Raw genomic sequence first — 24,744 nt, 5'->3', positions numbered from 1 at the left:
GCTGCGCAATGGCTGCCCTGATCCTGGTCTGCGACCGCTTCCAGCCTGTACCCGAGTCCAGAGCCCGCATTCCGGAAACGGCGATGTATGATACTTGAGTTGGAGAACCTGTCATCCACCCAACTACCACATAGTTCCAATAAATCAGGTAAACCCGGTGGAAACAGCATGTCAGGCGATCCAGCTCTTCTCGTTACCGGCCAATGTAGCACCTGCCAAAGCCTACCGCTGCCGGCCAGACGATGCGTAACCCCGGCTGTCAATGCCCGAAAAGTGCAGTTATACACGATTCATCAATCTTAGAACACGGCATGAGATATACTATAGTGTGCTTGTCAGACCAATTCATGATCAGTTGCTAATGGGGATGTTTGTTGGACTGGTGGTCTTCTGTTACCTATAACCCAAGGCTCCTAGAAGATGTACCCGGATTAGGCTTAGTGGAGCATCAGGAAAGCAACACTGGCGGCGCGGCTCAATAAATGATCCGTACATAGTAGCAGTCGGAGTCACTTGACGTCTTGTTAGAAGTCTCTACAAAAGATACTATGATAAAGTGTACCCCTATTGTGATAGTGCTCGACGATCATACCCCATTATCCGGCATTGCAGAAAATATATTTCCAACGGTTGGATCAGTGACTTCCTCGTATCTTAGGGTCTATATTTTCCTAGACCTGTAGGAAATCTGACTACAGAGTTCCAAGGTCTACATTTTGACTAATGTGTCTGAGATACCGTGCCTAATTAAAGGAATAAAGGTTCAACCGTGACTAAATTGGTTTATTCACATTCCTATCATGTATGGCCGAGGCGCGGCTTTCTGCGGTAGATATCTCCGGCCTCCCACCGTCCGCGGGAGATTAATGCTCTACTGTGCGGGCAAATAGGTACTAACCTCCAGCCCATTACTAAACGGCAGTGTCATGTTAACGAATCCACTACCCGGATCGCGCATAAAATCCAAAAGCTCCTTATACTTCTCCGCGGCGGCAATGGTATTATCCGCCACAACAACAGCGCCATATCGCATATGCGGCAGGATGAGCTTCAACGTCGGCAAAGCCATGGGAGTCCAAACTACCGACAACAATTAGGAAGGTGAAGTACGCAATGAATGAGATCAAAGGGAAGAAGCATACTATCAAGGAGCAGCAAGTCCACCGCCTCCACGTCCGTCTTCAAAGTCTCACGGAGATCTCCCTCCCGCAGGTCAACCACATTGGTAACGACGTCCCCACATTGCGCCCAATGCTCCCGGGCCTTGGCCGCCTTGGTTGGCTCGTTTTCGGTGGCTATCACACGGCCCGTACCACCTGTGGCTGCTACATTGGCTGACACGGCAAGGGCCAGGTAGATGGTGCTCACGCCGAAGGAAGTGCCGGCTTCGACGACGGTCTTGGCGTTAATGATGCGACAAAGCTGATACAGATATTGGGATTTGTCTTCATCGAGGGCGATGAACTTGTCGCGCATGACGTCGTCGAAGGTTCGGCTTTCAAAGTCGGCATCTGTGATGGCGGATTCTTGGGTCGTGGATTGCTTGTGCAGGGTGGTGAGGAGGCTGCGGATATGTGGCGGGACGCCTTCGAGGGGGTTCGGTGAGGACATTCTGCTGATGGTTTGTTCGTTGGTTCTCAGTGAAATGATAATGAGGCAGGGTAGCCCTTTTTTTCCCGGAGTGACGATCAGAGTCAAGTGAGGTTCGAGTAGCTTTTAAGGTTGCGTGGTTCGGAAAGACGCCGCGAAAGCTTGCATTATCTGATGATGGTTCCCCGCTCATATATGAGTCAAGGATACTCTTTGAAGGCTAGTGGTGAGATTGTTTTGCCCGACACGCCGACAGGGAGTAGCGCTAACCCCGGTTTAGGAATGTGACTCGTATACTAGGTACCTATATGGATGCTTTAAAACAAGGATCCCGACAAGCCACACAAGACTCTACACTGGATTGAAGTCATAATAACAACTTGTTGGTATTAACTCATCCTAGGACTTATACTCGGCCGTTCAGGGAGGATCCGGCCTCCGAACACCGAGCAGGTTTCAGCCATTAAATCAAAGTCAAACTACCGAAAACCTGACCACGCTCTTGGTGGGGCCGCCACATACATTGAAACACGAGCCGAATAGCTTCTGGTCGCATGTTCGAAATGCACATGCACAGTAGAAGATGGTAGGAGCCCGATTATTGTCAGAAAGAAATTGTTTTCCGTGACTGGAAAATTCTGTCAACGTTCTTCCGTACCTTCTCAAACCGCATAAACGAGCATGCCTCGCTTTCTAGGTGGTTAAAGAGCGCAGCGAGGGTGGTAAACTGCTTGACACATCTACCATTGGAGTTCGGGCAATGATACACGTTTTGCTTATGGACCGAAGAGTTGAGATGTGAATCCAGGGCCGTGACCGAGCGGAATCCCCGATGGCATAGGTAGCACTCCCAGCACGATCCGTTGAAGGCGTGGTCGGTAGCAGAGTAGTGGGAACTGTCTTCCTTATGCCACTCGATTTGCTTATTTGTAATGACGCCCTGCGGATCTCTCTCGTGAACTATACGGAGAATGGTTTCTCGGTTGAGTGTGGAGGCACGAGGACAGGAGCCTCGTTCCAGGTGGTGGGCAAGGCCACTGGCGGAAGTGTAATTAGCCATGCAGAATGGACACTGGACATTCTTTCCGCGATGAATCTTCGAATTAAGATGCTATCGATATATATGTCAGGGCCACAGAGAGTACAGTTCGAAAGCCCAGATACGATCAGGTGGGGATGTCTTACCATACGGAGATCGTTCTCGCTCCGGAATCGTATTCCACAAGTACGGCAGTAGTTTTTAAAGTGAGCCTTACTCTTCATGTGCATTTCCGCCGCCTGTTCGGTGGAAAACCGCATGTTGCAAGTCTCACAAGGCACTCTGGGAGCCCAGTGTCCCACTGCCGTCATATGTTGATTGGCAGCATTCTGGGAGCCAAAATCCCGCGAGCAAGTCTCACAATTGAAACGAGGTGCCCAGTGCCCGGCGTCATTCATGTGCTGACGGCAAGCACGAGAACTACGAAAGGTGCGATAGCATGTCTCACATTCAGGCCAATGACCGTAGTCTTCCATATGCCACTCGTAGTCATCTTGGTCCCAAAAGGTGTCCCTGCAAGTCTCACACTCATACATCGCAGCAGTGGCTGATCCGTTGCGGATGAATGCAGGAGAGAACCGAGATGGAAGTATTGGAATTGGGAGAAAGGATGAGGGGTTGGAGTTTACTACAACAGGCAATGTAAAAATTACCAACCAATTGGGTCTATTGCCGAGGCCCTAGTAAATTCACCCCTCCAAGTCCAAGATATTCATCGCCCTTTTCACCGCCTTGCAAAGTCACGATTTCTTTTCAAATTGGGCCATGTTTGCTTTGTTTGGCCATTCCTAATTTGGTCGCTATTCATCTTCACCACTGCATGTAGCAGGCGCGATTTTAATAGGTACACGATTGAATCAGGATCTAAGGATGTCCTCAGTCCGCGTCAGTCCCGATTAGAGGGAGTCGGATTTGTGAATAAACGACCAGTCACCTTTCCTTCCGCCAATCGCTCCAGTCCCACTGGAATACTGTCGAAAGAAATCTCCTCTAAAATGGGAGTAAGGCGTCCGTCAGCGATGAGGCTTAAGACCTCCTTTAGCTCTTCCAGACTTGACCCGATTGATCCCTGCAGGGTGATGTTCCTGGTGATTAAAGCATGAGTATCCAAGCTCATCTGCTTCGCAGCCAGACCAACGGCTACCACGCGACCGCATGGTTTGACGGCGTTCACTGCTGCCGCAGTCGTTATGCCAGCCCCAGCAACGTCAACCACAGTATCAAACGCAATATCATGGGATTGATCAAGTCCGCTGGCGCACCCGACAGCCCCTAGACCCCGAGCAAGAGGGAATCTGCTCTCATCAATATCCACCGCATACACCCGAGCTCCGTGAATAGCAGCAATCTGAATGGCCGAGAGACCCAGTCCACCGAGTCCGATAATAGCCACGGTCGTATCGGGACCAACACGACCTTCGGTGACCACGGCGTGATAGGCGGTTGCGATCGAATCAGCCGCGACAGCGGCCTGTGCGAAAGAGACGGCCGACGGGATACGGATGAGATTCTGCACCCAGGCCATGGTCTGCTCTGCATAGCCGCCGTCATAGCCGAGCCCGACTGCTTTGGATAAACTGTCCTCGGCCACGGGATGTGTGGGGATACCTGCCACGACCCTGTCACCGATTTCGTAATCTGAGACTCCTGGACCGAGTTCAACGATTGTCCCGGCGACTTCGTGACCTAGTACTATCGGTCGCTTCATGATCATGCTGTACTGATCGTCCTGGAGGATGATGCAGTCGGAGTGACACAGACCAGCTGCTTTGACCTGGATGATCACCTGGCCTTGCTCTGGTCGGGGACAGGATATCGTTCTCGACTGAAGACCACTTTGCACATCCTCAAACTGGAATGCTCTCATGGTTGACATTTTGAATTTGTCCCGTCTCCGTTTCGATGTTCTTTTCCGTCCTCCTATTCAAATATGCCGTTCAGAGTACGAGTGCCAAAGTTTCCAAATCATGGTGGATGGGTGAATATTTAAGCTTCTAGGGAGATCATGTGGAGGTGAATGGTTGAAGAACAATGAACTGCAGCCGAAGAACAATCGATAAAATTGCATATTGTGCTGGTGGAGAATCTGGAGATATACCGGCGATTCGCTCAAATAAAGCCCAGGCGTTGGACTAGGAATATAGCCACCCAGAGTCGATCATTTCCAGGTGCAACATGTAGAATATTCACCGGGAAAGTGAACAAAAGAGGGCTACACACAAATGTCGTCCAGAGTTCTGTGAGAAACAAAACGGCCTGCGCCAAGAACCACGCTAACAAGGCAGCAAGGCATCTGCCTGTTTACCCGTAGGCACGGTCGAGTTTTTGCCTATGGCAACGAGATTATAAAAAAACTTGAAGTTCCCCTTGTCGCATACTTCAAGGCATGAGGTGCGGTTACACGAGTCGGATCTTCAATCTGTCTCGTCGGAGTATTGCTGCAAGGTATAAATTCGCCCCGATCAGGCAGTGGAAAAACATGGCCTTCTTATCGGGCTGTCCCAGGGTTGACCACCTGGACCGTGCACCGACCCCAGAAGATCTCCATCGAGTATATCTCCGGACGGTGGAGGACACCGACACAGTGTTTGACACGCTATTGTCCATACTGCGACAACCGGCCCTTGGCCAGTATGTCCGTCATGTGAAGCTGGACCGCGCCGTGGCGTATCCACTCGAGCCGCCCGGCCTCAAAACCACGAGAGAGATCAGTGAGGAGGACCGGAAGCTACTGGAGGGCGCAATACTCCAGGCCGGGTTTGAAGGCAAGCAGCATGACATGATGATGAACATCGTTACGCATCGGCCACGTGAATCGAGGTGAGTCGATAGCATGTATGCACGTAAGAATGGTACAGACCGTGCTAACGTTCGGCGGTAGCTTTCACGATACGAAGCGGAAAATCGATTTAATCCATCTCACGCAGGCACTGACTGCGTTGATGATCTCCGTCGCTCCAAAGCTAGAGTCTTTCGCCTTTCCCGTGATCAGTGGCGGATTCGACTCGCCCGAGGAATGTTATCTTATGCTGCAAGCGTTCTTGGAGCGAGCGAATGCCAATCCGACGGAGATACCGTACCTGCAAAATCTACGCGACGTGAGCTGTCTCAGCAATAAAGATCCTATATTGAGCGATAAGCGGTTCTACGAGAACTATGACTTTGCGGAGCAGATGAAGTTGGTCGGCAATTTGCCAGCCGTGGAGACCATAAGGGTGGATGCTATTGAGGATAGACACGAAAGTATAGAGCTCGAACCTCGATCGACCAACTTCAAGAAGGTTTACATCCAGAACTCGAATTACTCCAGCCGAAGCCTGGCCGAAATCATCAAATCGTGCAAAAGACTTCAAGAATTCAAATACTCGATCGGTGGACGAGCTTCTGTCGATGGCAGCCACGCTATGTTCATAGAGCAGCATCTGCTAGACGGATTACTCTACCATACAAACACGCTACAAAAGCTTGAGGTGGATGTCGACGATGAATTCTTTGATGAGCGGCCAGCGTACTGGGACACAGAGGACGAACATAGCGTCAAGGATCCATACGAGGATGCTTCCAATGAGGGACGGCCTATGTCGCTCCGAGACTTTACCGCTATGACACATCTCCGTATAGGAATCAAGCTACTGATGGCCCTTGCACGTGCCAGTATGAGCAAGGGTGGCTTGGAGGAACCATCGTTTTCTTTAATCGACATTCTTCCCCCAAACCTGGAGTACCTGTGTATCTTAGGATATACAGTTGGGACCAATAGTAAGCATGACGTCCAGATCTCCTTTCTCATGGAGCATCGCGACAGGCTACCGTTTTTGAAGGAGATTGCTGGTGTAGATGTGCATATACCGAACGCAACATCAGTTGAGGACTAGGAGGAAGACGGTTGTCTGGCATTTTCATTGAGCGTCAGAAAGGATGTCTGTGTTACTGTTCAGGCAATGGTAACTTGCTCAGGGAGATCGACTTTCGGCAATCAGTTCGTACTCCGAGATGCCGTGTCTGTAAGCTATATAATGCTGTACATAGGTCTAAATAACTGAATGTGTGTTTTTGCCATGTGAACCTTCCCTATATTCATAACCAGATTACATTGTTGGGCCATAGAAACAAATTCGTAAGAGCCAGTTCAAACAGTAGCTCGATTATTGTTTTGTGAGAAATTGATGCTGGCGTGAGGGAGAGGCATCTAGTGCAGTGATTCAGGGCGAGGCGCTTTCGACAAACGTTGACGTATAATGCAACCATCAACTTGGCCACTTACGGGATGTGCCAAGATCGAAGTAGATTCCATTGAGGCATCTTGTAAAATTATATCCGTCCCACTGTCTCTGTGTACCCAACTAATGTAGATACCAAATCATAGCCGGTAGATGACATGGTCGCTTAACACCACTGAGCCTGATGGGTACAGCTGCAGTGGTACTGTACGCTAGCCTGTGGATATTAATGTCACGACGATAAGAGAGATAACATATCAGGAAACTAAATATGGCGTTTGAGCCCCTGGACTAGGCTTAATGAGGGTAACAAGGCCGTTGGCAAAGGGGGTAACATTATCCAATTAGCTGATGGTGCAGAAGACAATCTAAAATAGTAATTTTCAACTGGTCTCACAATGTGTGCGGAGGGGATACGGCCCCAGGATACCCCTGGAAAGCAACGATAACGCAAGGGTCTCTGGGCATGGTTGTACATCCAAAACAACGATGATACTACATTGTAAGCACTAAGACACTCCTCTACGCGAGGCAAAGGCCCACCAACGCACAAGGTAGAGGCAGCTCTGTCTAACGTCTCATTCTCATTTGGCGTAACGCGTTGTAAGCGGATATGAGGCAAACAAATTCCATATTGGCCTTAGAGCTAACAACTTTGTAAATTAAAAATAAATAGTCATGCAAAAAAGAAATTCCAAAACCTCTCCCAAGCCACCCACAGGTTGGAAATCTTTTTACTGGTAAAGGAATAACTCGCCCCACATTACATTTATTGCCGGACTGTTGCCTGAAGCAAGTCAGTGTCCATTTATGAGCTAAGGTCGGTGCGATCATCGTTCCACGGAAAGCGTCGTGCAGCTCCCTGGAGACCATTTCGGCCCAGTTCGTTTGCAAACCAAAAGTTCTCGCCTGGCCCTTGCAGACCTTCCATGACATGACCGGTGCGTCAGCAAATGTCCCTTCACACCGGGCCCAATACGAAGATGGCTAGATAATATCTTGCGTAGCAACCACTAGCCACTGCTTAACAATTCTTGTTTACGCATCCTGCCACAATGCCGCTGCCCCGCTGGCGCTTCCGGCGATTAGTCGTCTTAGCATCTGTCCTGGCCTTTATTTTTATTTGCGCCGCCCAATGGTCTTACGGTGAAATTCCCAGTGAAGAACATGGGTATCCCCTTCTTGCTCGATACGTACAATCCCAGACGGGGAAAGGCGGAGGTGAGTCTCGTCAGACCGCTATGGCAGTCCCTGCTGTGCGACAATCGCGAATAACAACGTCGCAGCATGGCATATCCCCGAAGAATGGCTTGACGATCCGACTTCGCGACCCGAGACAATCGTGGACGCAGCAAAACTAGCTACACGAAGAGCAACCTTGTCGGCCCAGAGGAGGATACCGCATTCTGAGATCCCACTGATCGTCCACCAAACATGGAAAAATACGCAAGTTGAGACATGGTCGCCGGTGATGCGCCAAAGCGCGACAAGATGGCTCGAGGCAGTCGAGGAAGACAGAATGGCCTACTTTCTCTGGGACGATGAAGGTGTCGCGCAATTCGTCAAATATTTCGAGCCTGAGCTAGAGGAGCAGTTCTACTCCCTCCCCAGCAATGTGGAAAGGTCTGATGTGTTTCGTATACTGGTGGCGAAATGGATTGGAGGGATTGTGAGTGTCCGGATGTTGATTCCATGAAAAAGCCATTGGGCATGTTCTAATTGATGTCATTGTGGGTAGTACGGCGACATGGACACCGAACCACTTCGAAGCCCCTCATCTTGGATTACGACAGAAGATCTCCGGAATTGGAAGGACGCAGAGACAAACCAGCTCTATGGGCCCGCTGGCCAGATACGCGCGATCGTGGGTCTCGAAGCCGATTGTCCACCCGAGAGCGATGCATACTGGCGCATGGGCTACGCCGAGCCTGTTCAGCTAACACAGTGGTCGCTCGCGGCGGCACCAGGACATCCCATTTTCCAAACGTTCCTCGATCGCCTGTCTGCTAGTCTCAAGAACACGACGTCTAGCAAGGGCAGTCATATACATTCTCAACAGGACCAGGCTACGCTGCGGAGAATCGATCCCCTCCTCCTTACGGGGCCTGCAGCCTTTACAGACTCCGTAAAGGGTTGGCTGGTAACAACTATTGGGCTGCGGTGGAATGCCTTGTCCGGATTAACAGATGGAGGGCAAAGTAAAGTTGTCGGAGATATCTTGGTGCTCCCAATTACTGGATTTAGGTACGTTGTGCTTCTCTGCCTTGGTTGGGTTTTGATGCTAATGGGAACAGCCCCGGAAGAGGCACATATGGGAATATGGGGTCGAAATCCATTGAGGACCCTTCTGCACGCCTGTTACATCATGCACAAGGATCATGGAGAAAGACTGATATCGTCGTCGAGCTCGGGAAATTTTGCCGCACAGCCTTTGGGCTATGCAGGGACTGGTCGAAGGTTTCGTATGCTCCAGAGTGACATTCCATTACGCATAGACTCTCTAATAATGGATATATTTCGTAATCTGCCAAACCTTATTTTGTGCGAATATGTATCTCCTATCAACCGTTCACGTCCAATTTATCTTGACTCAGCTACACAATCTGGTGTCGCTGAATATTGCCGGGCGGCTCGAATCGAATTAACATATATTCCCCGAATTAACGCCGGCCCTATCTCCCATGCCCGACAAGGCGATTCACCTCCTTATGCTATCCAAAAGGCTTTGTCAGAAGGTTGGAGCGAAAGTAGTGTGAAAGTTAATGTAAAATAACACGGCCCGATTGCGTAAAATCTACTAGCTTATAGTTCGCATCATTTGACTTTGCAGTTTTAACATGACGAATCAGCGTACGAGACTTTGTGCTGTGGGATGGTTCAAGACGATCCAGGCCTTCCATAGAACACGGTTGGTGGGTGGGGCGAAGAAAAGCCAAAAGGCGGTGACATCATACTAAAGGTAATTAACAGTCGCATTCACCCAAGTACTTTGGCACATTTGTCTGAAATACTGCCAGTGGGGACGGGTGATCATGTTTGGTGTTGGTGTTGGCGTTGGCGTTGGTCAGAATGGCCCCTCGACCAGGGGCTAAATCCGAGGCATTTTGGCCCGCGGAAAAAGTTCGACCCAACATCCTCGGAACATTTCCTCTGCAGGGTAAGACTTCATTCCGAGCTTCAATGAGGTTGCCTGTTAGGCAGTCGCATTAAATAGACCCGGATTGGTCCGAGAAGTTAAGCCTTGGCTAAGCCTTTGGGGGTGGGTCGCCACTCGAGCCCTAATCCAGCCTTACATCCACTAACCACGGGTCCAGACCCCCACTGGTTGACCCTGCAGCAATGTTTGGTCGATGACGGTGAGACGGTGCCGACGGAGCCCGTGGACTCCGAGTGCGTCACTGACTCTTGGGGAAAGGAACTCTAGGAGCAATTTCCGCTCAGCTTGACAGCTGTACTACTCGTTCGGGTAATATTGTTCATGATCCATATCATGTGTGTCTGCTGGCTGTTGAAGCGTCTCAGTCGAATGCTTCGAGGGCAAACCCTGAGGCGTCTGGCGTTTCCTCTCACTCTCCTAATAGTAGCAGTCTCTCTTGGACTGTATCTTCTGCTCGCATATTCCCTGGCCAACGATCCTCGTCTCGTTCCGATCGCATTCCAGGAAGCCAAGAGTATCCTTCTAGTGACCGCACACCCCGACGATGAGACGCTTTTCTTTAGTCCGACGATTACCTATCGCCGAACGGACCCGGATGTGAAGCGATCATTATTGGTTATATCTTCGGGTGGGTAGATGGCCAACCATAGAAGCAATGAGCGAAAGCGTCTGATATACGACTAGGCAATTACGATGGGCTGGGAGACAAGCGACAAAGTGAGCTTCACAGTAGCTGTGAGCAGCTAGACATCGCCCAGGATCGATGTGTTGTGTTAGATGTTGCCGAACTCCAAGATAATCCCAAGCAATGGTGGGACGAGGATATGGTTAAGGACCTCGTTTCTTCCTATAAAGAAAAGTGGCATGTTGACCTAGTATGAATGCCTTTGAATGAAATATACGCTTTCGCCATATCGCTGATGCCATACCACAGATAATCACATTTGACAACGGCGGTATATCCGGCCATATCAACCACCGATCGGTCAGCGCCGGTGTGCGGTACGCTCCCATTCAGCCTCCTCACATTGAAGAACCATGCTAATGCTCTCGGTAGCAAATATGTGCAATCCACACCAGATGCGCCCGTCGCATACATGCTACAAAGTACGCCACTTCTACGGAAGTACTCCTCGCTCCTCGACCTAATCCCCACTTCGATCCCTTTCACCTGGCGCATCCTGAAAGCACTCCTTACCACGCCACTCGGTAGACGGATTGACGATCACACGGTACACGACGTCGTTCCTTTGGCTGCGTACAATGACAAAGCGATTATTGTTAGCTCATGGCATACATATCGAGTCTCACGAGCGGCATTCAGTCAGCACGACAGCCAGTATTCCTGGGACCGTGGGCTATACCTGGTGGTCAGCCGGTATATGTGGTTCAACACGTTGGAAAGACTAGTCTAGTGCTTTACTCGGGTTGTGGAACAGTTAACGATACCACGAAATAATATAATTTAGTTTAATTTGTATATACGCTGAAAGTAACAACAACAGCAGATGATTAGAATATATATACCAGCATCCTGAATGCTCAAGCTATCTTGGTCATCCACTTGATCGCAAATGACGACAAGCGACGTTCTTCGTCGTCGGGCCTTGGTGCACGCCTCCGACTAATACATAGCAGTAGAATCACTGCCGTACTACCCAGTACAAAGACAAGGCCAGCGAACAAAATGCGCTGATCGAGATCTTTGAAGAACGTAATCAGTCGCGCATCATGCCGTGCCAAGAAGAAGAGCCGAAATGTCTGAAAAGTGGCGTGTTGACTACCCCATTGAGCATGTGCATTCTCGGTTGATCAGAGGGTCCTGCGAGAATCCGGATACTCGTGCGATTTGATTGCAGGGTAAAGATGGTCCTACAAAAGCAACGTGAGCTAAGGTCCTTGGTTCGCGACCGGGGTATTGCGCAGCACTTACGACGCGTAGTGGCAGCCCGTACTGAACATTACGGTCGCATATGGTAAAAATGGCCACACTTGGTTGTATACCGGGAGATTGTCAACGAGCGCATGGACGTAGGGGTTGTTGGGGGTTGCGAGCATCATGCCGATCGAGAATCCCGCGGGGTTTGCGGCCGGCGCGACAAATTCAAATCGACGCAACGGCTCCAGCGATCGCTTGCACGCCAGATCGAAGTCGAGGACAGCGCCTATGAATATTCACGGTCAACGGTTGCATGGCTACTTGCGCAACGGTCGCTGGGGCCTACCTCCGTATTTCTGCAGAATCATGTAGCGCAACGCATCCACGCGCTGTACATTGAATGGATAGTTGGTCCACATTGCATAGAGATGCGGATAATTTTCTTGCACGAAGCTGTCCGCATTGTCGTCCGTCCACAGGTGGGCCTCCCAGAATTCATGATGTTTGAGGCATTCCGCTCTCGCATCCAGCCAGTTTTTCGGAGGCGAATTCAACCCGAGGTGAATATGATGGATCCTCCTAGGTATGTATGGTCGTATGCCTGTCGCATAGGTGGAGTAGTTCGCATCGTAGTCAGCGAATGTGACATCGAAGTCGTCGTGTTGCTGGGATATGATCGCGTCCGCTGAAGATGCTTTCCATACGAATGGCATTCGAAGCAGGTAGTAGAGCCGAAGCAGCGAAGAGGACGACAGCCATAGTAGGATCAACACCAGAGTGCCCACCACAATCACCCTTGCCCTATTGCAAATCATCGTATCTCCGTGCTGCCTGTGCCAATCAATGCCTGAGTATGAAGAAGGGATCTAGTAATAAGTGGAGATTCATTGTGTTACTGAACGGGCGACGTTAATACATGGCCATCGCAAGTGAGGTCGAGAAGACCCTTGAATCATTAGGCTGATCATCGTGGCATTGGCGGATGGTCGCATTAATACGAGACGCAGTGACCATCGAGTAATCAAAACTCGCTTGCGCAAGCCATGCGCTCTCCGTGTCGGAACGCCTACGCGGTTCGGAACTGGGATATTGGTTCTTCTATCTATTGGACTGAGCTCCACTTTCTCACCCTACTGCGATCAAATTATTAGGGGCTAAAGGATAGTGCCCGATGTTTGGTTACGGTAACCTGACCTCAAAATAGGTTGGAAATAGCGTGGACGCGCAGCGTTTACCTACTATGTACTAGTGGACGTACTGTTGGTACAGATCTGAAGTTTGAAGTTATTATTTTGCTGGCCCCTTGTCATGAATGGCATAATCCAAGCCATTTCCGGCCTGTCGATCCCAAAAGAGAATGATTACCTCGTCAGCTAATAGGCCACCCAGTTTTCATGGGAAGCTTCAAGACGGAAGAACGGGTCACTGAACCACGTCTCAACTTCGCATAGCAGAGCCTATTAAGCCTGGGGCTACCACTGCACCGCAGCCCACCCGTAACCCAGGGATTCCTTGTTGATGGTTGGAACCATAAGCCCAGAATACGGCTGCCTAAAAGATCGGTAAGGAAATCTCGTCTATTTCATGGAGGGAGAAACCCTCGGACCCCGAGACCCACCGTACCAACTTAGGCTGGCCGTATGGAAAGCTTAGCGTAGCCTAATCCCCAACAGGGTTTTCTATTCTACTTGGATTCTCATTGTTGCCTGGACGCCTTGGGTGAGCGCTAATTTCCCTACTAGAGGGGCGAATTGTTGGTGGGACTAGACTCAGTCCACCGAGGTGATTTCCCTGCTGTGTCCGGCGTGATTTCACTATGAAATTTGTTCCATTCAAGTACCCTGGCCCTGTGCAGGGTCCAAGCGCTATGTCATTTAGGTTTAGCTTAGATAACGCTTAGTGATGTTGATCATTGCAAATTCGCCTTTAGGATTATCCTTACGTGATCTGAGGGGTCCAGCTTATGTTTGTCTCCCCAGGCTTACTCTTGGGTATAAAGAATCTTCTCCTTTTTTATTGTGCCTTCGCGTCAGCACTAAAGCGCAAACACATCTCTTTCTGGCTGACGGGAGGAATCGAACCCACATTGGAATGTTCTCGGCCCTATTTGGCCCGGGGTCCACGCTACTGTTCCTACTTTGGTGTCGTGCGGCATTAATTAGCACATTATGTGGCTTTGTCTAGTCCGTCTTGAGAAGTAATTATCAGGGTCCTGAAACAATGTATGGTGAGATATCTGCCATGGCTCAGGACCCCCACTAGCGAGGATTGCATATATCAAGAAAAGCTAGAGGCACAAATCAGAGGACGGGAAAGCGAAAACGTGGTTTCCTATGGTGTCAATCCTGTCCTAAAAGAAGCCCCCACTACATACTTTCAGAACAAGGGTTGGGCATGGATAGGCTGTGCGACTGTCTAGTATCTTTGGCCCCTTTAATTTCTCAAACCCCTCTTTAAGCCTCTTTTGAAATAAGGTGGTATCTAGAGTGACCTGGTTTCAGGATGGGCTCAGCGTGATTACAATACGTTTCTCTGTGCAAGCATGACAGACACAAAATGTCAATGTAGCCATGCCATTAAATTCATCCAGGTGTATACCTTCAAGTAGACTACTTGATGAATTGGCTCAGAGAATAGGATCGTATATGCAGTGTCCATGGGGCATGCCATGTCGTTCTGAGGAGGAACTGTCTTATGGGTCTGGGTCTGATTGGTCCTGTATAAATGGCGTTTTGTGATCCCTACTAATCAAGGACCCTTCTAGAATTTCTCTATCACACTCGTAGCTTTTGATACATTCCTCGATCATACACTGCGCCTTCACACAGACTTCGCTACAGTCCAGCGTCTGCCAACTGGAATGAGAATTGCTATAATCCAGCATACACAACTGTGTGGCCGCGCCTCAACAATCAGCCTACCGGCCTCGGCTCTGGCCCTGTGGCGGCTAAACTTCGAGAATCTGACACTTACTCCTGACGCGTACCATGGAAGATGGCAGGATAGAAAACGCTCTTGCCTGCTGACCGGACCAACGGCTTGAAGCTTGGCCTATGACAATGTCGCCCTGGCCCCTTAAACTAATACCAAGTTCCTGAACATCCTAATATGGCCATACCTCACGCCTTGGTGGACCTTCGGAAATACCGGTAGTAGACAAGTCTGTATATGTCACGGAGGTCACCCAGGGGTTCAACTGCCGACTTACCCGCGTGAATGGAGGGTTACGGGAGAGCCTCGTGAAGGATACTAACCTCCGAAGAACGTACATCGTAGGATACATTGAGAAATTGCCCCTATTTTCGATAGCCGATGTCGGAAATGCAGGACGAAGACGAAGGCTTTAGCTTGGTCTACTACTTTACAACGGCTGTTGATCACCCATAGACCAATCCTGCGATCGTGGCCTTCCTGAAGACAATTTCCTCTAGTGGAGCCTCTGTGGGCTAAGGCATGCGATAATCAATCGCCTCTACTAGGTCAGCCCCCCAGGCCCCCCTCCAGCATCAATTCCTCCGAGGGTTACTTCTGGTACCAGGAGAGAGCTCCACGAAGTCTTCGAATTTCTCATGGATATCCTTCTCAAAGACGATTTAGCAAGAGTAGTGGAGATCCCCTGTGTATCCACCCCAGGACTCTATTGTACTGCTATGCATGATGACGAAATCAGCTTCATCCAGGCAGCGACGCTTCATTTGCTCAGAGGAGTCAATCAATTTCCCGCGGAGAAATAGCCTGCGGCATGGATGAATATTCACGCCTAGCAGTGACCAGCAGGGATTAGCTACCATTATCACCTGTGGGGTAGAGTCAGACAGCTTGTCTGCGAATATATGGGACAAAGGCGTTCCTGGCGGTACGGTAGGCAGCATGATTTAACTACAATGCGGGACAAATATTGCTTTGTCGCTAGTTATTGTGGAGTTGACCATACGAGGTGACATGCAGGTATTCCCTATCCGGTTTGCTGTACAGCAGGCTGCAGAGTTCTTCCAGTACTTTCCTGTATATTGGGGAAGCCACTAAGAACTCTTGCATTTCTTAGATGCGTTGAACTTCTACCAGTGGCACGAGGCGATGGAATATCGGAATGAATTCCGGGTCATAGGAACTTTGCTAATGACATTGGCGGTATTCCCTGGGCATCAAGCAACCCTATGACACAGAAACGTGCTTCACGTTACTGATCAACGGGCCCCAGGCCACTGCTAAATGCGCATAATTTCAAATTCATATTAATATTCTTCATATCAATGAACCGGTTCTATAGCCGTATAGGGCTAATCCAGTCACATGCGAACTGGTCTCAGTTCGGGACTATCTACGCATGTAAAGCTGTCACAGCCATACGTATAGCCAATTGCTTTAGTCATGTTCCACATTAACCCTATGCTGCAGCCTATATCTTGACTAAGTTTCTCTGGGGAAGCATATGCTAGGCTACAGTTGTAATACCGCAGCGGCCAATTGTAGCCCCTGCCCTGTTATCAGCCCTGTACTTTTATTGGGACTAAAAAAAGTTTCCAATCAATGGTACAGACCAAATGGCAGCCTTCAAGTTTCTACCAACTGCTACGTTTTTTCTTAGATGCTCGGTTAAATTCCGATGATGGATCCACTTTACTTCTACAGAGCTCGGAAAATCGTCGCGCTCGCCTTTCTATGGTCCGCCACCCACATCATTTAGGAATACACCGTGGTGCTATCAGGCATAATGGTACTGTGGGGTGCTTATTTTAGTACTTTATTTCTAGGCTTTGGAATTCGGCTGCCTACCGGCCTTGATGCGCGAGTCCTCTGCGTGCTAATACCATCATGGGCTTTGCTACTACAATCTAGAAGTGGCAAATTTACGCTAATTCACTGAATGGCACACTAAGTATTTTCGAGATACGTTGGTACAACGGAGGAGACATAGACTGTAAAACTGAATCCGTCATTCATGAACAAGATCTTACAAAGTAAAATGTACATATGAAAATACCCATTCCACAATACCCAAACTAAACCCAGGGTACACCAACTACGACTTGGCTACTGCAGTCCCCCCTTCATTCCGATCACCAGCACCTTCTTGTCCCCCTTCACCCTCCTTCTCACAAGACCAGTAAGCCGCAGACCTGCGCACCATAACCCCAATAAGACAAATGGCACCCCCCGCGACGACCCCAAGGACGAACGGGAGGATAGCTGGGTAGAACACACGCAGGATATCCACTATAGGCGTCCGATGATGTCCGTTGCTGTTCCGCAGATACGAGTACCGGTCGGAACAATGTTCCTTACAAGGCCGTGGCTTAAACGCCGACGTGAACGATCCGTAAGACTTCCCGCCGAATCTCCGACCAGCATCGAGCCATTTGTGAAGCTGGGGCCTGGACTCGGGTGTATGGCTCCGATCCGCATGTTTTGTCGGGGGTGATGGGTCCGAAGGCGTTGAGTCTCTATCATTGCCTTGGCAGTTTGAGGGTTCGGGACTCGGATTTATCGTGATCATTGTGATTCTAAGAGTGTCTTGGGCATCGCGGGAGAGCCCAATGGAGATCATGTTGATATCCGTTGGATGTCCGGACTCGTCGAACAGGATGATATCCAGGCGAAACTGGTCGGCTATTTGGCCGGTCTGGAATCGCTGGACGGGGAGTATGTTCATCCCGTAGCGTAGCGTCAGGGTTTCGGAGATTGACTTGTCTGATCTCGAGTGTTTGATAGCGGTTAGACGCATCGGGAGGCGAGCTGGTAGAATGGTGTTGCCGTTTGCCAACAGCGAGTCTTTCTCCGTGGAGAGTGCCAATGCCTGTAATGTTAGCTATGGTGTAGAGTTTGGCCGTCCGGTGCACTAACAAGGTATTCGTCTGATCTGGAGTTCTCATTAAGGTTGCTTCCGCAGATTGACGACGTGCGACATGGAAGATGGATCTCATGACCGGATGCAATAGGGAAAGGCTCGCGAGGTTCACCACGATTCCCCTGTGGAGTGCCATTGTCTGGGCTGGGTGGCGACGTAGCAACACAGGTGATGGGCCAGAGACAGGCCGCGAGAAGGGGTGCCAGACGCATATTGAGGATGGCTCAGGAGTTCTTGTTTGGTGCTGGCGGTGGTAATGATCGTGGCACTCGCTTTGTTGATAGTTGGCCTGGCTTGAACAGACTCAGTACCGCATTGGTGACATGTGGATATCTAGGGTTTGTAAGGATGAATAAGCTGACAATAAGGAATAGAACACCATGGCTCACCAAGTAGGCAAGTGGCGGTCCTGGACCCTACATATGCTCAGCTAATCGGACACGCACTGACATGCCGAATATGAGGTCAACAGAAACTCTAACCGTTGGAGACTGTGACGTGTATCACTGTATCATGAACGACGCCCCGCCAGATACTGGTGCGACACTTACTCTGCTGCCTATCTGATGGCCGCAAACTCCACACAACACGGGACGCTCGTCCATCCTTCCAATTCGGGCTCGGATTCTTCGGGCTCCGCGAACACTGGAAGAAGACAGTAAGTATGTATTCCGGTATTGCAAGAGACAAAAGCACCTTTCGAAGGGAATCTTACAGACGCTAGTAGAGTATGATATCCGCTTTTTTGTTCCTTATTTGACGATAATATTGTCTATTTCGACACCAAGTTAAAGATCATACATGATTACTATTCTAGCCACAGTGCGGGTATGGGAAAAGCTCCAAGAACGAGCACAAGAATTGTGGGCCATGCTTAGAATAAACAAGCTTTCGGAATTGCACTGCATTCCTCGCCAGCTGAGAAATCATAACACCATATCAACGTCTCGCTGGTCGCATGAATCTTGCCAGGCAACCAGATTCTTTGTGCCGAAAGCTGGGCTGATCACTATCTTCTATCTCCATATAGCGTCCGAAACGAGGTCCGACTTCAGGGCTAGTAAGAAAAACACTAGGGGTAAATGCAATTGACGCTCGCTGAGTTAGAGGCCAGCGGAATGGACGAAGGTTTCGCTAGAGGATATATTCTCCGAACAACAAATATCATTATGCCGATGGCTATTCTAACTGGTTGGATTCGTAATGTTGCCCCTCTGTACTAAAACGATCCCGAAGAGAATGAAGAGAATGGAACTCTCGCGTGTTAGACTTTTCATCTCTTAAATTCTCCAGGCGTTCGAGTTCCTTTTTCAGCTCTTCAATATCTTGTTCAATCTCACGGCGAGGCGCCACCCGGTACTTCAAGTTGTGAATTGCAGCAGAGATACCCAACAGCGCAATGGACACTAGAGGCGACCACTGGCCGACCTGTTGTGGTGTCTCTTGGGACGGCCCATCGTGACGGATATAATATTCGATCCAGGCCACGAAGGCGATAACAGTGAGTGGACTGATAACAATGCTGAATACTACGGCACCGATAATAACGACATCAAATGTCACCTTGGTCCACAACCCCAGCACTCGTAGGGTGAAAAATCGCGATATCCGTTTCCGCAGTGGTAGTTTCGTTCGCATCTTCTCCACCATAGTTTCCCGGCTGTCCCTTGATGTATGAATTGCGGCGTAGAAGTCTTCTTTCAAGCCCCTAATGATGTTCTTTCTCTCCTTCCAGATCTCCCATACTCGCGATGAAGGGACTCTAGAGTGATACGGCAATACCCTGACCAGCATCAAGAGGACATTCAGCACCATGCTGAGAGCGACCAGGCTATAGATGTACCGCTGAGAGTAGATTACCTTGCCCCAAAATCGGTGGCGCTTCGTGAATCGACTATCCCCCGCTGCTACAGACGCCTGTAACGAGGTTTGCTGGCGTAGCACCTGGGTAGTGTTGAAACATGGGTAGAAGCAGACATCATTCAGTTGAAGCAGCAACGAGTCATTGCTAAAGAGATCCCACACACTATTATTCCAGGTCGATGTGAGCTGCCAGGACTCCCATCCATCACTTGAAACAGGTGATATCGGAGGAAGCTGTGGCAAGCAGAAGGCGTACTGAATTGGGGTCTTTTTCAGTGTGGGCCAGTAGACCAGGGAGCATATTGACCCGGCAAACATAAGAACATTCCAGAGCGTGAATATAATGGAGCTGATCCGTTCTTTGGCGAATACACGAGACCAGCATTGGAGCGGCAAGAACACGAGATATGCAGTCACCACGATGGAAAGCACGGCGTCTGCGTCGAGTTCTATAGCCGCGGGACTGATCTCAATTTCGTTGGTCTCGGTGACCAGGGCCGGAAAGTCATCCCACAGGCTGGTATTGTCCGGAATCCAGGGAATAGACACGTTTTGTGGAGTAGGATGTTTTGTGGGACTGGAGACCAGGATGAACGCTTGAATGGCAGCTGTCCCGGCATAGGTAGCTGCGGCACCGAGGAAGACATCTGCCAGCCAGCCGGTCCAGCGTGTGACACAAACTGCCAGGAGCAAAGCATAGAAGAGATATCGTGGACACGAGTCATAGCTCGTGCTGATGGGGTAGGCACAGAGGACCTCTTCGACAACGAAGAGTGGCGACCGGTCAGTCGCGTTCATCTTTGCTGGTGATCTTTCGAAGGCTATAACATGCCTGCTTCTTCTTTTTCTTTCCTTCTGACGTTCTCTTTCCGAAAGTAGGTCCGTGGATGTAGAGACAGGTTCAGGGGGATTGTCAAACTATTGAAATAAATCAATTCTTGTGGGCGGTCCGCAGAAGGGAGCGAAAGTTTATCTACTTCTGGTTCTGATGGCCGAATTCAGCAACTCATGCGCGGGAGATCGACGCCACTATTTGGGACTAGCACCAACGCGCAACGTGGCGGTGGCTTGATCGAACTTGTCGCACAGCCACAGACCCTTTCCCTGGTCCGGCTGCGTTTCTTTTTCATAATCCATAACTCTGTTAGCTAGACATGGTCAATTTTAAATAGTTAGTTGGTCTTCAAAAGTCTGTGACGTCATCAGGCCTGGCAAGTTCCTGCCATCCCGCCGATATACTTCCCATAATGTGGGTCAAGCCTCCAGTGACGAAATATATATATTTAGACCTGTAATTTTGGGGGGGACTGAGTATCAAGCACAAACAACATCAAACATAAAAAAGACATACACAAGGCCAGAATAGCAAGAGATTAGAGTTATAGAATAATATTCAATTGGTCTATGCCCAAACCAATACTACATCTTCAGGAACGCTTCTGTTTAGGCTTGCCATGACATGCCCAACGTGGTACATAGTGACTATCACATCCCAGACTCGTACGGCCCGTTAGTTCCTCTATACTGTACCCCATATGGGTTGACAGCGGCATAATCATCCCATGCCTCGCACGTGTCTTTCAAAAGCTCCGGATTGAGGAACTTCCAGAACTCATCTTGCCGCTCAACAATCTGCTGTACGAAGCCCGCCGATGAATGAAAACCCATATGGCAATGTAGAAGCCAAGCTCCGGGATTATTGGTCGGAAACGCTATTACCAAGTACCCTCCGTTACTCTCGGCCGGCATTAAGGCGACATCCCGTCTGGGAGGATTACGGGTTTGCAAAGGGATGCTTCTGGAGAAGGGGCCGATGCCTTGGGCGAGGATATAGAAGTCGTGTCCTGACAGGTGGCGCGATCATTAGCTCGGTCAAGAAACATCTAGAATGCAATAAGAAGACTCTACCATGAAGATGGATCGGATGCGGGATTCCCTGGTTGGTAGCGATGATGAAGATAACCCATCGGTTTGCTTCGGGGAGGTTAATAGCTCCCGGGTCAGGGATTGTGCTGTTCATACCCGTGGCGGAGGAGTGTTGAAGGGTAGGGTCCTTCCACGAAACATTGAAGGCCCGGCCACCGATGGTCCATAGGAATATGCTTCCGGCGTTCGTGGGAGCGACTGCGTCGTTAAGGCTGGTTGTGTTGGAGATCATGGCGTCAAGAGCGACCCAGGGTACAAGGTCTGACATTGGCCTGTCTAGACACTGCGTGTCGTCTCCGTAATCCCATTTAACGGTCGTTGGATCCTCGCCGTCCTCTGCCCCTATATAGTGGACAATGCCTTTGATGTTGTCACCGGTCGGGATATTAGAACAGGCTGACTGAGGGACGGCCCTGATCCAGTAGTTATCAACGGGTTGGTCGGCTTGGACGATGATATCGTAGCGCTGGCCCATTCCGATGGCGATGTTGTTGGTAGCGAATGGGACAATTGGCACAAAGTCACTGGCGATGACTGTTAGGTTGTGGTCGTCTATGGAGAATCGGAAGTGAGCGTGCATAGCAGCGTTCACAAGGCGAATCCGATACTTCTTCCCAGGGACAAACTCCGTCTTGAACCTTTGACCAACTGTCTCACCATCACTAGTAGTCCACACGTTGGTCATATTGATTAGACCAGTATCGATGACCGGGGTCGCAGGGTTACTGATTTGGTTAATATACATTTCGTTGAACGTGCGATGCGGCCAGTCATTAAGAAACAAAACGCCAAGGTCTTCATCATAGTCAGCCGCCGCAGGGCCGTGAATAATAATACCGCCAAATACCCCCTCCCACGCCTGTAGTGAGAAATGGGAATGATAGAAGCTTGTTCCGTACTGCTCAGCCTTCCACGTATAGGTATAACTCGTCTCGGGGGCAATTGGACACTGGGTAACCGAGACTGCGCCGTCCATTTGGTTATTGAGAAACTGTCGGACCCCATGAAAATGAATGCTGGTGCCGTTGTTTTCCAGGCGGTTTTGTACATGAACCTTAACGGTGTCCCCCCAGTCTACCTCGATGGTGGGACCAGGGTACTGCCCATTGACCAGCATCATGGCCCTTCGGACACCATCGGGGGCGGCCGTCATATTCGTGATGTCAAACCAGTATTCCCTCACAACTCCAGTATCTGGGCATTTGGAATAGTAGTCAGTGTTGATATTGAACTGCTCGTGACCTGAGACTCCTCGAGACAGGAGACCTGCCCCGGATGAGAAGGGGCTTGCTACTAGTGGAGCAGTTTGCTGAAGACTCGCCGCAAGGGCCACAAGGATAAGTGGAAGAAGTAGGGTCGTCATGCCACAAGGGAAACTTCCAAGTCAAGTAAGACTTCGGTACAAGTGTACTCTGCCGATTAAATTGGTTTGCCATAGTTGATGAAGCGCAATATATATGTATCACACCTGTGGAAAAGCTGCTCCTACAGCGACTGAAGTTGCTGCACCCCTACCCCTTACTATGCCCCTTCAATCCCCTTAGTTGCAATGTCAACATGAGATCGGGGTATCCATCACAGGTCTCGAAGATGAGTGTGACCGATCACAAGGGAATATCTTTCCGAATAGGCGAAGTCGTACTCAATGCCAACAGGTAACTGGCTCTGAGGAATTAAATCGGGTGATTCTGTGAAGTCCAATGGGATGATATTGCGTACGCTGACAATGACAAATTAAAACATCGAGGATGACCACTGGTTCCCTATATTGCTGCGCCCTGATGACCTAAAGACGGCGGTCAGACCACGGCGCATATACAAGTATACACCATGTTTTATTGTAGATATTATGCCTCTGTCAGATATACTTAGAAACATAAGTGGCACCAGCCCCCAGAAACCTTACATCCCTGACCGTGAGGCTGCTACGGGGTTTAAATATAATTAAGAATGATGTGGTAGAGAGCTCAGAGGTCCATCAGGGATAGATATAGGAGTACTGCAGAAAAGCACAGGAGAATACGACATGAGTGATAGGGAGGTTCTTGTACTGTTAAATTTGTGTGTTTAAACTTCACGGGATGTCACAAGTAATATGGTGGCACAAAGATTTCTATGCTGACTGATTACTCAAGGGAACCTGTTTCACAACTGCAAGGCCGTGCTTGCATACCTTGATGACCTGTATCTTAGTGGTTCTTTCGATGAACCAAGCCGCTTCTCGACCATACATCTCAGGAACGGCAAGAAGAAGAACAATAGAGTGAAAGAAGAGAAGGAAAGTTGCACTTATCGCGGTTATTGATGCGAATATACCCCTAGATGAGTAATCCTAATAGTGAGCAGACCCTAATAGGCCCTGCATGCGTAGTGACGCACGTGTGACCGCGGGAGATTACATCTGGTAAGGCCAAAAGCAGTGGGTTGATGTTTCAGGAGCTCTCCTGAATCTGAATGAGCCAAGGCTGCGCTGCCTGACGAACCTGAGATCGGGCTTGGGATTTGCACTGCCAAGGCATGAATACGAGTCTGTACAACAGACTCAACTTCGTCTGGCACAGGGCAGAATGCCAGCCTCACCCAGAGGGGCTTCAGATGATTTTCAAAATAGTAACTTTAGGTAATGATCCATGTCATTAATAGTGGAATGCTATTCAGGAGTACCCCCTCAACCGTTGTATTTAACTCAAGTACATAACCAAACTTCCATACTTTCAATGAAGGCCTTACAGCTGCACCAAGGGTTCCATGTATCTCTTATATAAGACCGAGAAGATGGTCATCATAGGTATGCTTCGACTAGAAAACTCACGGAAGAAGTGAGCTTTCCCATAACTACAAAATGTGAGACAGAACATCTCTTCCAATAGGAGACAGAGAAAATCTTCGATCGATATTCAATATCTGAATTAGGGTTCCCCAAAACCTATTTTCGACACCGCTCCTACCTACTATTTCACATCAATTCCTTGACCCATTCAAATGACGGGGGGGAATGCCCTAATGGAAACCGAATGTGAAGTGGTACCAATTGTGACAACATAAAATTATAAAATATTAAAAGACAGCACATTTTACGAGCTGAAAGTTTGGTTCTACCGATGTACAGCTATGCTTTAATGTGAGCACCTTAGAAATATCACACTCTACTATAACCTGAAACAGAAAAGGATAGGAAGGGGTTTGTGACATCGTTATTCTTCTGCACATTTCTCCAACTGG

General features: G+C 49.3%; 9 protein-coding genes across 9 annotated transcripts; 3 read left to right on the top strand and 6 right to left on the bottom strand.

Annotated features, from left to right (window-relative positions):
* Window positions 1–871: 871 nt before the first annotated feature.
* Window positions 872–1,665, bottom strand: ANOM_000598 (O-methyltransferase; the record flags this gene model as incomplete). The annotated part of the gene is made up of 2 exons (XM_015545856.1): window positions 872–1,080; window positions 1,143–1,665. Coding segments are annotated over 2 exons (708 nt in total), but the record flags the coding sequence as incomplete, so codon positions are not given.
* Window positions 1,666–2,194: 529 nt separating this feature from the next.
* Window positions 2,195–4,505, bottom strand: ANOM_000597 (uncharacterized protein; the record flags this gene model as incomplete). The annotated part of the gene is made up of 3 exons (XM_015545855.1): window positions 2,195–2,701; window positions 2,776–3,257; window positions 3,554–4,505. The coding sequence occupies 3 exons, from the start codon at window positions 4,503–4,505 to the stop codon at window positions 2,195–2,197; spliced, it is 1,941 nt and encodes a 646-aa protein (XP_015412077.1).
* A 603-nt stretch (window positions 4,506–5,108) lies between these two features.
* On the top strand, window positions 5,109–6,504 carry ANOM_000596 (uncharacterized protein; the record flags this gene model as incomplete). Its single annotated transcript, XM_015545854.1, has 2 exons — window positions 5,109–5,449; window positions 5,511–6,504. 2 exons carry the CDS (start codon window positions 5,109–5,111, stop codon window positions 6,502–6,504), a joined length of 1,335 nt encoding a protein of 444 aa, XP_015412048.1.
* Window positions 6,505–7,904: 1,400 nt separating this feature from the next.
* och3 (glycosyltransferase family 32 protein) lies at window positions 7,905–9,327 on the top strand (the record flags this gene model as incomplete). The annotated part of the gene is made up of 4 exons (XM_015545853.1): window positions 7,905–8,070; window positions 8,136–8,518; window positions 8,588–9,093; window positions 9,144–9,327. 4 exons carry the CDS (start codon window positions 7,905–7,907, stop codon window positions 9,325–9,327), a joined length of 1,239 nt encoding a protein of 412 aa, XP_015412075.1.
* Window positions 9,328–10,339: 1,012 nt separating this feature from the next.
* Window positions 10,340–11,421, top strand: ANOM_000594 (PIG-L family deacetylase; the record flags this gene model as incomplete). The annotated part of the gene is made up of 4 exons (XM_015545852.1): window positions 10,340–10,634; window positions 10,691–10,881; window positions 10,941–11,008; window positions 11,064–11,421. The coding sequence occupies 4 exons, from the start codon at window positions 10,340–10,342 to the stop codon at window positions 11,419–11,421; spliced, it is 912 nt and encodes a 303-aa protein (XP_015412076.1).
* Window positions 11,422–11,724: 303 nt separating this feature from the next.
* ANOM_000593 (glycosyltransferase family 32 protein) lies at window positions 11,725–12,700 on the bottom strand (the record flags this gene model as incomplete). Its single annotated transcript, XM_015545851.1, has 3 exons — window positions 11,725–11,878; window positions 11,940–12,171; window positions 12,232–12,700. 3 exons carry the CDS (start codon window positions 12,698–12,700, stop codon window positions 11,725–11,727), a joined length of 855 nt encoding a protein of 284 aa, XP_015412073.1.
* Window positions 12,701–16,908: 4,208 nt separating this feature from the next.
* Window positions 16,909–17,945, bottom strand: ANOM_000592 (uncharacterized protein; the record flags this gene model as incomplete). The annotated part of the gene is made up of 2 exons (XM_015545850.1): window positions 16,909–17,682; window positions 17,730–17,945. The coding sequence occupies 2 exons, from the start codon at window positions 17,943–17,945 to the stop codon at window positions 16,909–16,911; spliced, it is 990 nt and encodes a 329-aa protein (XP_015412074.1).
* Window positions 17,946–18,912: 967 nt separating this feature from the next.
* On the bottom strand, window positions 18,913–20,394 carry ANOM_000591 (uncharacterized protein; the record flags this gene model as incomplete). Its single annotated transcript, XM_015545849.1, has 1 exon — window positions 18,913–20,394. One exon carries the CDS (start codon window positions 20,392–20,394, stop codon window positions 18,913–18,915), a length of 1,482 nt encoding a protein of 493 aa, XP_015412072.1.
* A 687-nt stretch (window positions 20,395–21,081) lies between these two features.
* Window positions 21,082–22,885, bottom strand: ANOM_000590 (putative extracellular dihydrogeodin oxidase/laccase; the record flags this gene model as incomplete). The annotated part of the gene is made up of 2 exons (XM_015545848.1): window positions 21,082–21,440; window positions 21,505–22,885. The coding sequence occupies 2 exons, from the start codon at window positions 22,883–22,885 to the stop codon at window positions 21,082–21,084; spliced, it is 1,740 nt and encodes a 579-aa protein (XP_015412114.1).
* Between the last annotated feature and the right edge of the window lie 1,859 nt (window positions 22,886–24,744).

The sequence above is a fragment of the Aspergillus nomiae genome, assembly GCF_001204775.2.
Source record: "Aspergillus nomiae NRRL 13137 chromosome Unknown contig00005, whole genome shotgun sequence".
In the NCBI taxonomy this organism is placed as follows: Eukaryota; Fungi; Ascomycota; class Eurotiomycetes; order Eurotiales; family Aspergillaceae; genus Aspergillus; species Aspergillus nomiae.
This window is presented reverse-complemented; position numbering and strand designations above follow the sequence as displayed.